Source organism: Aotus nancymaae, unplaced genomic scaffold, assembly GCF_030222135.1.
Source record: "Aotus nancymaae isolate 86718 unplaced genomic scaffold, 86718_ANA_hifiasm-v0.15.2.pri h1tg000002l, whole genome shotgun sequence".
Taxonomy (NCBI): Eukaryota; Metazoa; Chordata; class Mammalia; order Primates; family Aotidae; genus Aotus; species Aotus nancymaae.
The window spans coordinates 56,409,184-56,424,175 of NW_026988413.1; the positions used below are offsets into that span (position 1 = coordinate 56,409,184).

At 41.9% G+C, this 14,992-nt stretch overlaps 1 protein-coding gene across 6 annotated transcripts in view; it reads right to left on the minus strand.

The window, feature by feature from the left end:
- Positions 1-14,992, minus strand: part of MAGI2 (membrane associated guanylate kinase, WW and PDZ domain containing 2) — a 1,459,815-nt gene that overhangs the window by 149,000 nt on the left and 1,295,823 nt on the right. For all 6 annotated transcript variants that reach the window (XM_064374940.1, XM_021667866.2, XM_064374946.1 and 3 more), the window contains one exon: positions 6,445-6,637. In XM_064374940.1, coding sequence (XP_064231010.1) covers positions 6,445-6,637 — 193 coding nt within the window. The remainder of the gene's footprint in view (positions 1-6,444; positions 6,638-14,992) is intronic.

Below are 14,992 nucleotides of genomic sequence, written 5' to 3' on the forward strand. Positions count from 1 at the left end.
AGAACTGAAGCGGGCACCTAGAATAATGTAATTATAACTAGAACTGCTTTCATTCCCAACTTAAAATTTGATTAGTGTACTCAAAAGATCTTTATGGAACAGAGGAAAGGTGGAAAATAATCACCATTAATTATTCCATTTTGGGTCCCTAGATATAGTATCCTATTTAGAAACTCTGGAAGGTGTTGCATATGGCAAATTAAAAATCATTAGCAAAAGTTCCAATGAAGACTCTTAACCTTATAAGCTGCAATTCCATTTTGAAATAAAAACGTCAGGGAGAAAAAACAAAGACTGCAAGAGATGTTTTGTTACATCGATACCTAAAAAAAAAAGCTGCATTTGTTTATAAACTTAGATTTTTAAAATGGTCTTACAAAAATGTACTCATTTCTTGTTTGTAATTACAGAATGAATGAGACCCAGGCTGTTGCTTGTTATTATTTGGTAAATTTGATTTTTCTTTAAGATCTAATTAATCATGTTTAAATAAAAGAAGAAAATGGATGCTTTTTGTAAGAAATGTACTGAGGTCATAAAAGAACAGAATGTCAATGTCAAAGCCTTTCTTTGTTTTCAAACAGAATTTAAAACTTCGCTTGTAAAATCTGCCCTCCCTACCGGAACACATCATTCAAAGACGAGTTGTCTTGGTGCATCACATGTCTTTTATCAGTCCTTGTACAAGTTGGAAATAAAGTGATTAGAGATAGTTAGGAAGAAGAAAAACAAACAATTATTATGGTGCTACATTAAATTGAAAATCTCCTCAAGCTATTGGACCAAATCAGTAACTAAATGTCATAGGCAGTGACGAGAGATCTCATTTTCTGGCTGTCATATTTTAGGAAGTTGAGAGCTGTGGTTGTCAGTAGATCAGCAACAAAGAAGAATTAGCTGTCTTTGCAGTAAATGGCTGGGAGTGGCTACATTACAGGTTCTAGAGAGAAAACCGTTGACGAAGGCAATGTGAGCATTCTCTGGGTAAGAGAAAGAATCATATACATTAATAGGATACTTTTCTATTGGCTTTGGACTTCTCTTTCAACTTCCAGAACAAAGTTCTTTATCTTTAGCCAAATTAACATATTTAAAATCAGGAAGTTAAGAAGACTTCAAAGTTCTTCCGGGGCTTGTTCTGGGCCCTTGACACTTGAAAACTGGTCACATGATTGTCTTTCAGGGATAGACCCCATATCATTTTTCTACTCATCTGGCTCTGGACCCAAGTGAGACTGTTTTCTTTCCAACAGTCCTTCCTACTGTAGGGCATTAACAGCCTTGTTTTTTTTCTTTTTTTTTTTTTGAGATAGAGTCTCGCTCTGTTGCCCAGGCTGGAGTGCAATGGTGTGATCTTGGCTCACTGCAACCTCTGCCTCCTGGGTTCAAGCAATTCTCCTGCCCCAGCCTCCCAAATAGCTGGGATTACAGGTGCCCACCACCAGCCCAGCTAATTTTTGTATTTTTAGTAGAGATGGGGTTTCACCATGTTGGCCAGGCTGTTCTCGAACTCCTGACCTCAGGTTATTTGCCAGCCTCGGCCTCCCAAAGTGCTGAGATTACAGGTGTGAGCCATCGTGCCCAGCCAATAGTCTTGTTTAATCATAATATGGTAAAATGCCATAAAGTGACTAAATATCATGTATTATATAATTTTTAAAAGAAAATTCACTAATTTCCAGGATCCCTGATTCATTCTTCTAGTTCATACACAAATGGCTGCATAGAATTCAGTCGGTTAGTATCTACTCAAGTCAAATAATTAATTTTTAGGGTAAGCTGCTTTGTCTCCACCAGTTACAGTGGAACTCATCACTGTGCTAAGAGAACGTCTCCCATTGAGATTGTGGGAATCATTGACAATGCCTGCCAGGTGAGATGGCGTAGACCAGGACATTTAACTACTGTCCAGGGGCTGTTCCTGGTCTGCACAGAGCTGGCCTGTACTTCATTTGAGAATTGTTAAAACTGGGCCGGGCGCGGTGGCTCACGCCTGTAATCCCAGCACTTTGGGAGGCCGAGGCGGGTGGATCACGAGGTCAAGAGATCGAGACCATCCTGGTCAACATGGTGAAACCCCGTCTCTACTAAAATACAAAAAATTAGCTGGGCACGGTGGCGCGTGCCTGTAATCCCAGCTACTCAGGAGGCTGCGGCAGGAAGAATTGCCTGAACCCAGGAGGCGGAGGTTGCGGTGAGCCGAGATCGCGCCATTGCACTCCAGCCTGGGTAACAAGAGCGAAACTCCATCTCAAAAAAAAAAAAAAAAAAAAAAAAAGAGAATTGTTAAAACTAATTGCCAATGTTTGTACATAGGGAGACCATATAGAAACGCTGATCTGCAGTTTCTCTTGACATATTTGGCACCAATTGGCTGGAGCTTGGTGATGGCTGCTCCCTCAACTGGGTATGGGGTTTGCAGGTCACCATAGTCCTGCCCACTCCCCAAGACCTCTTGCAAATGTCTCATTTACTCATTTATTCATACAGTGAGGAATTCTCAGGGCCGAAGGAACTTGTTCAACTGGACCCTTAGTTTCTCTTCTAGACCACACACTACATAACAGGACTCTAGAATTCTGTGACCATATAGATCTTGCGTCTAGGGTATGCCTGGGTCTCTTCTCAGGACTGTCCCTGAAAGGATGAGAGTGTTGCAGACAGGAATATTTTGTCTTGAAGCATGGCTGATTCAATGGGGTATATGTATGGACAGAGCTTGGACATGTGGGCTGTGATGTCCACATGCATGTGCACCAGGTCCCTCGTGGTACCGCATGAGGCAGGAGCAGCCCACAGGTTGTGGCCCTGAAAATGCTAGGGGCTGGCCTGCCTACAGGCATCTGTGCAGACATTCCCAGTTTATACTCATCAAGGCAGACAGCTTATTTAAGTGGGTGACATGGTTGCAGACAAAGAACAAGGGAATACATTTAGAATTGGCAAGAAGTGTAGTAACCACGATCAGGGAATGCACTAGCACCTTCAATACTTGCTAAACTTTTCCCTCATCTGCCAAGACAACCTCCCCTTTCTTGGCATTAGGCCAAGAATTAGACTTTCCCTTAGGTGTTAGAGAAAAGATGCTGATAGCTTTAAGACCGACTCTGACATGTTTGATGAAGTCATAAAACGTTCTTTCACATCAATTCCAGATGTACTTTTTAGGAAATTTCTCAGAGACAACGTGCATCCAAATGTGCCATTAGGTTGAATATCTCAAAGCTGATCCACTGAATATATAAATATTTATGCTTTTCAGTATAATAATTGAAGCCACCCTTCTAATATCCTTGGGAAAACGAACAACTAAATACTGGAGCTGAGGCATGGATAGGCATCTTCTCTCAAAAACTAATGCAAGGTGAAACTGTGTGCTATGACTTTCTGGTAAATAAAACTGGAGGCAATTTACTATCCATAGTTGCCTGGTAAAGCAACAAAATAAAAATAAATGATGAAAAGAAAAATTGGAAGCACTACTGGACACCTTCTTCCCTTACTCAACAACTTCTCACTTTTGAGAATCTAGTTTATTTTCTGATTGAAAATTCTGGCTTTCTAGGCCAGGCATGGTGGCTCACACCTATCATAGCACTTTGGCAGGCTGTGGCGGGTGATCACTTGAGCCTAGGTGTTCGAGACCAGTCTGGGCAACATAGCGAGACCCCATCTCTACAAACAAATATACAAAAATTAGCTGGGTATGGTGGCACATTCCTGTAGTCTCTGCTATTTGGGAGGCTGAGGCAGAAGGATCACTTCAGCCTGGGAGGTTGAGGCTGCAGTGAGCCGTGACTGCACCACTGTACTCCAGCCTGAGTGACAGAGCAAGACACTTTCTCAAAAAGTAAAAAAAATTTTTGCCTTTCTCTCCTTAGTATGTACATTTAAAAATAACTTAATGTTTGGGGCAAGTTTTTGTGTTATCTTAATTTTTGCTCAGTGTAACTAACCTTTTTATATCTCTCATAATGAATGTGTTCTCTTTCTTGAGCATCAATGAAGAAAACAGTGCCCTCTGTCTTCTGAGGTGAGATGGGCATTTGTACAAGCTGAGGCAAGAAGAAGGCTGAAGCGTGTCATCCCTATGACCTTGCTTCTTTTTAGCCCTTTCCCCACAGCACTGCTCCTTTGTGCCTGAGGGTGGTGATGCTGCTCCTCTTCCTGCTCCTGTCTCTTCCTTAGCTAATTGCTCACTTCCCCTCAGCTTGGAATCATCTCCTCCTAAACCAGGCTTGCACCTCCCACTGCCTTTGCTTAGGAAAGCATAATAATAACAAAACAACAATGACAACAACAGTCCTTGAAAAGGCAACTCCATTGTCATATTCATTTGCAGTTGTCCCTTCTCACTTAGAAGAAATGGGAGCTATGAAGAAAAGTCACCTTGCTATGCTTTTTTTTTTTTCTTTAAAATCTTTTCCACCCTGTTTCACGGCATTACTTTGCTATCGAAGTATCCTTTGCTGAACTTAATATTTTCAGTACTGATGAAGCTTTCAAGGAAGAGTGGGCTGAATTAACTTGGAAACTCTCCTGGTGTGAATGAGCAATCTGCAGCAGAACATTTTCAAAAATTAAATGTACTTGAAATGCACTCGAAAGCCTAACTGAGTAAAGTTGGTAAGAGCTGCAGCAAAGAGCATCTTTACGGAAGTCACATGATCCACAAATTGCAGGAATATATTTTTGCAGCATTTGGTACACACTTCAACAGCTTGGGTTGATTGAAAGAAAATTTAATTTGCAATAATCAGCTGGTGACAAGGGGAGCATGAAATTATGTTGGTGCATTGGTTTTGCACTTTGCGGTATATTTCCTTGTAAATCAGGTATCTTTTTAATTTATCTTTAGGTTATAGAACATATAGCACAGCAAACTTTTTATTAAAAATTACTCTGCAGGGAGAGAGAGACAGTTAAATGTTAACCAAGCAAGCACTGTCTTCCTCCTGGCATCTAGCCCAAGGATAAGGCATAATTTAAGATGCTTTACTTCTTTGGGTCAAGTGACATGCCATGAATTTCTGAAGACAAATGGCACCCCTTAGCAAAAACTCTCTAAGATACAAGATATATAGCAGTCTCTACTGGTGAGGGCTGACAATTCTTTTGACTTGCCCTTTTAAATGACCGCCCTTGCTCATGGTCTAGTTTCTAGGGGGACTTAGAAAGAAAAGGATTTTTAGTCACACGAATAAGCCTTATCTTCTCTACTAGTCATTCACAGCCTATCATTACCCTTTGGTCCTCTTCTGGAATGCATCTAGTATAACAGCACATACGGGAAGACTCCCTGTATTAGGGAGTGACATCTGCTAAGATATGGCCTAACATCTTCTAATTCACTAGGGGAGAGGATTGTGGTAGAATGGGGAAGCAGACAAAGTAACATAAAGAAATAAACACTGGCTCTAGAGAGGAGTCCATCTCCACATTGTCACAAACTCACTGTGGATTACTGGGCAAGCTATCAAACCTCTGGGCCTCAGTTTCCTCATCTGTAACAAGGGGAAGCTCACATAGCTAAGGTCCTTCCTACTTCAAGTATTGATGATTCTGTATGAGGGCTGCCAAGGGGTTGGGCAGAGCAGCCAGCGGGCCACTGGGCAGAAGGTGACAGCTGAACATAATTGAAGCTTCTGCCTCTGTGATTCACAGAACAAAGGCTGTGTGGTTTTGAGGGAAGATAATACAATCCCAACGTTATTGAATGCTCAGATTCTAAAAAAGAGTGTGGTACTTGTAACTGACATACTCCTTGAAAATATAAATAATCTTTTTGGGGGTTGATATGGTAAAGAGAGATAAGTGTAATTGTATTATAAATACACGGGGTGACTTTGAAAAGTATGTCTTTGGTGCATTCCTTTATGAAGCTGAGAAAATGGTTGTTAAGGGAATAATTATTTCTAATTTATCTGTTTCATAAGTTTAGAGCTATATGAATGTGTTTTCTTGGGGCAAGGTACAGCTGTATTTTTTCTATATCGGGGCAGTAGCTTTATTGTTACCTTTTATCAGGCTTTACAATGAAAGCTAATTTTCCATCCTGTCTGCCTCATTATGGCATCAAAATGCGTGGCTCTTGGTTTGTAAACACATTTTCAAATGGCATATTTCCTGGTACTTTCATGTTCTTCTTAGAACTAGCATCTACCAGAAAGCAGAGAGCACATATACCTTAAATTAGCCCCAGGCTATTCTAGAAATTTTTAATGACTACATTTAAAATACAGGCCTCAAAGACTGGATCTTTGTCCTAGTTGGGTGAACATCAGCACTTTCAAAATCATCATTACTTTTGGAATATCTAGGTTGTTTCCTTCCTCATATAATGTAGACATGGATTTAAAATTTTGTTTCACATGCCCTTACCATGTCTCACAAAAGCATCTTACCACCCCCCCTTGATTCTTGCAGTGGGCGCCAAGTACGTACCTCCACATAGCACCTTTCTTCTCACAGTGAGATTGACCTGCCCGTTGCGGGCTGCATGGTGCATGAGGTCGATGACATAGCGGTGGGTTTTGCCAGCCACTGGAATCCCATCAACATACACAAGCTCATCTCCTGGGTGAAGGCGGCCGTCTCTGTCGGCTGAGCCCATGGCAATGACGGCTCCAATCAAAATCTACAGAAGCAGTGAGAGGGAAAGAAGGTTCATATTTCAAATCTTCCTTTTCCTTTTTATATACAGTTACGTAACTTGTGGAAGATTTGATTCTCACATTCTATCCCTTGCCCTCAAATCTGACCAGCCACTTGTAAAGTGAAAAATGAGATGTGGGAAGGATGCCCTTTCAACTCTTTCAAGTTGCTTAGTATTAGAGATGAATATTTTGAACAGGCCGCTGACTGCCATGAAGTTTTGGGGACACCTGCTTTCTGGCTTATCATAAATTATCACCTTAAGGAAAATTGTAATCTCAAATAATCTGATGCTAATTGGCTGAAACAAGATGAGAAGTGAATTCTGGCTCCGTTTCATATTTGTGTGGTCTTGGATAAAGCTTCTTAAACTATGTGAGCCTCAGTTTCTTCACTTGCAAAATAAGAAAAATAATACTCGAACCTACTTTATGGAGTTATTGGGAGAAATGGATGAAATAACTCATGTGAAGCATTAAACTTCTCTCACGGCACTAAGAGTCAAGGGGAAAATAGCTGTTGCAAATTGTTAAATTCTGATAAAGATGGAAAGTTTCCTTTTCCTTTGCTTTGAAAAGCTGGAGGGTAAGGAGAACATAAAACAAAACAAAGCAACACTCATAGTTGGCTTTTTCTGGTCAGTTGACTTACTCAAAAACATCTCAATCCTTCTCCAGATTTTTTGCTCCATTCCTTTAAATACTTCCTCAGAGCACTGTCCTCTATGCAAAGGACATTCCCAGTTTTGCTTGTTTGCTGCAGTGCTTTTGTTGTTTAGGTGGCTACTGTGCTGGGAAGTGAGGAGGTACCCATGTGGGAAATGTGCTTTTTTTTTTTTTTTTGAGTTGAAGTTTTGCTCTTGTTGCCCAGGCTGGAGTGCAATGGCTCGATCTCAGCTTACTGCAACCTCTGCCTCCCAGGTTCAAGTGATTCTCCTGCATCAGCCTCCTGAGTAGCTGGAATTACAGGCACCTGCCACATGCCCAGCTACTTTTTGTATTTTTAGTAGAGATGGGGTTTCGCCATGTTGGCCAGGTTGGTCTCAAACTCCTGACCTCATGTGATCTGCCCACCTTGGCCTCCCAAAGTGCTGGGATTATAAGCGTGAGCCACTGCGCCTGTCCAAAATATGGTTATCGTTGTAATTCCCTGAACCAGGGACTGTGACGAAAGGCAACACATTAGGTTTCCCATGTCCCATGACAGGCACTCAGTTTAGTGTCCATTAGCAGGGATTTTTTCTTTCTCAGAGGAAAGAAAATAGTGTTACATATTTTAATTTTGTCTTTTAACCTATAAACAGTTTTTCAAACTCATGACCGATAGGTCTCCCCTTTCTTTTACCAGTGGCTTGGCCATACAGCAGCTGATGGCAGTGGTTACCATTTGCCTGATGACACTACAGAGGCTACGTTTTATTTTAAATCCCTTGCCTCCAGATTGGTTTCCTTCAGGCATCATGATTTCTTTCAAATCCCTTATCTGTGAATTCCAGCTAATTTGCAGAGTTGCTCCATCATGACCTATGGTCTTGCGTGTGTTCAGGTTTGGTAGCAGAACCATTCCTTTGTACTTAGTCTCACTGCTCAGTGTGGCCTGTCAACATGACAGCCAGATCTGAATGCCTGGGACTTCTCAGGTATGTGCAAAGTAATATTCTGAAGGGCGCCACAGCCTTAGTCCATGGAATAGCTCTCTTTCTACTTAGGGATGAAAATTTCCCATGCTACTGCTGCTTGCTTTCCCCTTCTTCCTGGGGAGGGAGGTAGGGTGAGTAGTAGATTTGCTTCCATGTAGAATATTAAGCGTTCTGACAAGTGATTCGTGATTGCTGTCACAGGAGAGGCCGAACTCTCCTGCCTTAGACTGGCTGCCACCCACTGTACCCATTTGCTACAGTCCAGAAGTTGGGTATGCTCTGACATTCTCCATTCTCCCTTCTTGTCATGCCAACCTGAATTTATGAGTTTCCTTACAAAGATGTTCCAATCTATTCTTCAAAAGGCTCAACCCACTGTGGAGCACTTCAAAGATTTGGTAAGTGCTTTGTGCAAAAGCCAGTTAAAATAAATGTTTCTCTACTGCCCTATGAAAAGGTACATTTAGTTGGTTTGATCCGAAGTAAATGCTTCAACCTTTAGCTTTCCTATACACTTTAGTGAGAGAGTTTATTGCCAGTTAAAGAGGAAAAAACTGTCTTGTGAACTTCTTGGCTGGTTAATTATCAGTTTTAAGGTATAGTTCTGATTCTAACTAATGAAAATAAAACACAAAATAGTGGTTACAACTGAGAGAGTCATAGCTGCTATTGGGCCCTATACAAAAATGGTAAAGATGAAATTTCATATCAGAAAATTCCTATTCCTCTCTTGCTGTAGGAGAACAGCACGATATACAGCAACATTTACAGATACTCTCGACATTACAGTCTGTGCCAATAGTTTAATATTATTTATTGAAAAAAGCCCAGTAAAAGATTTGCTTTTCCACCATATTGCTGTGATATGAAGTACTCCCCTCATTAATTCATTTATTCAACAAATATTCATTGAGCCCAGGATACTTTTAGGTACTAGAAATCCATTAGTGAACAATAAAAAAAAATCATTATCCTAAAGAGCTTCCATTCTAGTGGTCAATCATAACTGTAATAAATGTTTAAATTGTAGAGTATGCCCAAAGGCATGTACTATGGAAAAAATACAGTGTTGGGAGTGGTGTCAGCCTAGGTAGTGCTAGACTTGGTTAGAGTAGGCCTCTTATTTATTTCTAAATAGGCAGTATATTCAATTACCCCTTCAATTGAATATCTAATAAATAGCATATTCAATATAACACACGTATGAATTATATAGTATTACATATTTATTGTATATATTATTATATAATTACATTATATAATGTATTCTTTACCATGTTTCAAAAAAAGTTTGCCATACTGTTAAATAAACTTGAATTGAGCTGCGCCTGGTGCGCTGTGTGGGTGCCAGCAGTGCTTGGCCATTAGCAGTATTGTACAGTTACATTTGTTCCATCCATCAGGAGCTGCAGCCTTTGCTGGCAGAGGCTGGCCACTTGTACCATCACTGCATCCAGCTCCCCTGCCGCTGTGCTCCTTAGCCTTTGGCATTTGCCACCTTTCTGCATTAGATTTCACTGCTGACACAGAGATAGCTCGATGTGTCGCTCTATTCCAGAAAAAAACAACTTTTTTTCCTTTACTTCCAATATGATTTGTACACTTGACACATTGTATTATTTCCCCTTTGCCACCATAGGGACTGGATAATCTATGATTCCTTCTCACATTGTAACTCATATTGGTTTCCCAATGCATACATTCTCATGTTCGCTTAAGCTCTTGAGAACATGCCTCAGGATATCTGACCCTTGAAGTCAGTAGTTCTCAAACTTTTGGATGCATAGAAACCACCGGGTGAACTTATTAAAACAATACTGGATCCGCCTCGTGAGAGTCTGATATTGCAGGCCTGGGAGGGGCCTGAGATTCTGCAGGTTTAACAAGCTCCCAGGAGTTGAATGCTGCTGGTCCATAGGCCAAGCGCCCTTTGATAGCAAGGCTCTGATTCCTCTCACTTCCCAGTAGCCATAGGATGATCATGTCCAAGTCAGCTGAGTGCATGACCAGAGTTCCCTGACCCATCACAGTAGTCACTTTCCAGTTCTACTAAGGCACCTGTTCCCCTTACTGCTGGTGCTTGGATCAGGATCCCTTACCTACCAGGTCACTGACCTTCTAGTCACTGACCCCTGACCCACTGGCCAGTGAGCCTTCCCAGGCAACTCTAGCCTTGCCCCATTCATTACCTCCCTCTAGCCCAGGGAGACTCTTCAACCTCAGCTGACCCTTCAGTTCCAGTATTCAGTTTTCTCTTCTCTGCCCTCTGGGAGGAGTGTGTGTGTGTGTGTGTGGGTGGGTGTTTCCCTACCCCCATTGCTTTGGCCCTGAAGAAAGAGCTTTGTGGCAAAACAGAGCAAGAAAGAACTTCTACATGAACAACTCATCTGGGGCCCTATCTCTTCAATTGCCTTCTCTAAAACCCCAAAGAAACAAAACAATTCTACTTCATCTCTCGCTGTGAGGGCACGGAACAAAACAGAACATTTGATATGAAATAACAGCAATTCACATTCAAGTTGCTGAGATCCCAGTAAGTCAGGGGAAAAACTCACACTAAAAAGAAAACAACAACCACAACAACAAGTAAGACACAAACCCCAAACCACCTTTCCAGGCCTTTTAATCCCTTTGATTCCTTCCTGCACTGCCCAGTGTTAGCCTAAGCCCAGGAGATCTGCTCTGTAGTATCTGTAGCCTGGGACAACTTGCCACTATGGCAAGCAGATTTCAGGCCCTTTCCTCCTGAAACTCCTGCACTGGGTGTGCACCGGACTCCTGTGTCAAGCGAGGACTAGGCCTGTCATTGTCTGTCTTTGAATGGCTTTTCTCCAATGCAGTGTTTTCCACACCTCTCCCTCTTGATGCCTTTCTATCTCTTTTCAGCTCACAGCTGGAAATCCCATTTTTGTTCCTTTCTGGCATTTTCATTTCATTCTATTTCTATTGCTATTTAACTGTGGAAAATATTTCCTCTTGCAGGAAAAATGCCCGTATGCTTTGTCTGAGCAGGAGTCCTGCTGTTCATTATTTGCTGAAAGCTGTGCTGTTGTGTTTAATGTGCAGTCTGGGATGTCGATACCACTTCATATCTATGGAGGCAGAAACCCATTTGATGCACTTTTGAGACTTCCTTTAGTTGGGACCAAGTCACCTTACACGCCTCTCCCTTTGTAGCACAGCAGCAACTAAATGAGGCTAACACATTTTGTTTGTTATCTCTGGACTTAGAATGTAGAAAAGCTGGAAGGAAAGGCTTGTGGGAGCTCTTTACTGTTTCACTGTCCTGGACAGGGTCATTCTGAGATGCAATATTGTGGTTTTCAGGACTAATTTTCTGGCTTTGTTTGCTTCAGAGAGACTTAGGCTGCTACCTTATGGCTTAGATATCAAAATTGTAACTTGTAGCATGAGTATGTCTTCAATCATTCAAATGAAGGAATAAACCAGAATAAGTCTGAGTAAACACAGTAGGATAACCAGCAATCCATGTAATCTGAGGAGGCTCATCATAAATGCTTGATACCTGCCCACTGGAGGGGAAGGATTCAGGAATGCAAAGCCAGTATTCAGAAGTGATAGGAGCCTGGGAACTTGTGTACAAACCAGGCAGAAAGATGTCCTGAGGCTGGGTGCATTCACACATCTGAGCTTCGTTTTGAACAGTACATCTTCCCTTCTGGTAACAATTCTATGGCTTCTGTGCCACGTGGAGTCCAGCAACACCACTCTCCTCTAGAACCAGCCAAGACGATCCCCTCCCTGTGACTCAGTCATGCAATCCCTTCCACTTCTGGAGGAGGAGGGGAGCAGCTGAAGATGATATTTACAGAGTAGGGTGCTGGCTTACCCCCAAAGCAGACAAAGCGTGAGCCAAGGGGGCCAGTAAAGTAAGAATTTCATATCTTAAAGACTCTCTTAAAGTAAGTATCATGGAAGGAATTAGAAACTTTGTTGCCTCACCATATATTTATTTTATAGTTTAATGTTATTTGTATTAAACTGATATCTTTTCAGTGCTTAGGTTAGGTCTTGTAAATATCTAGCCCCTATTGAAGGCTCCATTGGCATACAATATTTATCTTTCCAGTTTCTTTTAATTCAGTCCTCTGGGATGGGCACTGGAATGGGAATCTGTAAGATAGTAGCTTTAAAGAGTAACATAGGCATACAGGAGCTTTAGGAACTGCAGCCAGGCTCAGTCTAAAAAGGACCATTGCTTAGTTCCAGCTAGTCGTTGTCATGGAGAAAGGCAAGCTCAATGTTGCTAAATTTAATTTTCAAGAAAAGATGAAAATCAATGTTTTCAAAGGTGAAATTAATTGGAGCTCAACAATTGTAAAATACCAGGGGAACTCAACAAAACATGCTGTAGGGCCACCAGGACACTATCTCTTGTTTCTAGGACTAGGCCACATTAATTCTACAGAGTCTGTGGAGTTTAGAGGCCTCAGAAAATATAAACTCCAGATCCTTACTTGTTCTGAGAAACTCAGGAGACAGTTTTGACTTGGTGAAAAAATATTCTCTTCAATTTCATTAAATAAATATTTATTGTACCAGGCTAGGCTTACAAGACATAAACACCATTAAATTACCGACCTTGCCTTCGAGGAGCGCAGAGATTAGTAAAAGCGGGGGGAAAAGCATGTCAGTCAGTGTATTCTAGAACAAACAGAGAGCTCATCTTTCTGTTGGAAATCCCTTAGGTTGGTAAGTTTGAAGTATTTATGTTAGTATAAGTGCAATGGATGCTAGATGGATTTGCCCTTAAATGCCCTGTAATTGTTTCAGCTAGTGTTCAGTATCCCACAGAATGATACAAAAATTGCCTTAAATTTATATTTTATTTTGAGCATGGTTTCATTCATTTGGTATCTTTTAAGCGTATGGCTTTGCCATAAATAATTTTGCCTCAGTCCAAAGTGAAGTCTGGCCATTGTCCCCTGTTCCTGAAAGATAACCTCAAAACCCTTGGAATTAGAAGTGTCTTTGTCATTCATGGTGAGCCCCTTAGACCATAGCTGATGGTTTATGCTAAGGAGATGACACAGGATGGGGCCAGCCATACCAATAGTCTGGAGGTGGGGGCTGACCATACCAGAAAGACCAACGATGTAATTAGAGGGTTGTGCCTTTGAGCCACGATATCAGCCTGGCCTCCAGGGAAGAAAGGAGGCTCAAGATTGACGTCATCCTTGTGGTTCAATGAATCATGATTCAATCAACCATGGCCATGTAATAAAACACTGGGATAAAAACCCTGGACACCTTGGGTGAGCATCCCTGTCTGGCAATCTTCTCTGAATAAATGCTGGAGGGTAACATGTCCCTAAGGGTGATGGAAGTGTCACATTTGGAACCCTTCTAGACCTTGTCCTGTGTACCTCTTTTTTTGTCTGGCTCTAATTTTTATCCTTTCACTACACTCAATTTGTAATCGTTAAGTATAGCACTTTCTTGAGTTCTGAGTTGTTCTAGTGAATTACTGGACCCGAGGAAAGCTGTGAGCACAGGACAGTTCTCTGAGTGGCCTTGGACTTACCCAATTCTTTCCCCCTTTTCTCTTGTAGTTCTCAAGAATAACTATAGAAGGTGCTAGGGGCATAGCATCTTGAGATAAAGAGGGGTTAGCTGGAACAGCCTGCATTCTGTTCCAGTCCCCCCTAGAAACAGGATGTCCTTCAATGCTTGGGTCCAGTGTGATATACTTCTCCATGGTAGGAAACCCACAGTGGGCTGCTTTTTGGGGCCCCTCAGCTGAGGTGCAAGTGTGACACAAGAGTGGAGACTCTGTCTGTCCTAGGCAGCTTTCCTGAGCCTTGGGGAAACTTGCTCTCCATGAATCGTTGGCTTCTACAGTTCCTTGCTGCCTCCCGGTAAGTGATAAATCCACTTCATGTAGCCTGGCATGTGGGTGGGTGTTCTGTCTCAACAGACGCAGACAAGTTGGCAACCAGTGCACTGCGAACCTACTACGTGGCGGGGCCCCCAATTCAGAGTGAGTGTCTAAAGTGGGGGTGGTCTGTGGAAACTGTTCCCTTAGACTCTGACGTTTCGCAAACTTATTTCAATTGATGCCAGGAGTCTTGGGCAGAGGTGGCAGTCTGAAGACCGTGACCTTCACCTTGAGTTTGACTCACTGTGGATAATGACCCATTTTTCATGTTGTATAAAAAGGGTAAGACAAAGTCCTTGCTTAGGAGAAATTTAAAATCCTGCTGATTAAACAAAACAGGCAGGCACATGAACAATCCTGAAGGAAGCCAAGCTGGATAAATATCCCGTGGAGGTCAGGAGGCTCTGTAGCATAAATCAGTGTGTTAAATGTTTACAGATATGAAGGGACTTGAGAATTTTCAGTTCTCTCTATTATAAAACAAGGTGAGTTATAGTGGGCAGGGAGGCCGGAGGGCTGACTTGGTGACCTAGGATCCCTGGTAATCTCAGAATCAGAGACAGGCAGGGTGGGTAGAGAGCAGACAAAGCTGTGAATGAGAGTGAAAGAGCCAGGAGTTCCTTCTTCCTGTGACATGAGATCCTTAATTTAGTCTGCAAACAAATTTAAGTCTGAAGTTACTTGAGCCCTGTATTCTACCTCAGCGTTTTCCCTCCTCTCAAAGCACTAAGAAAAATCTGGCCAATCCTCCTTGGCAAAAGCACCTCCACATTTTCTTTGACAGCTGGGGAGTTAGTGAC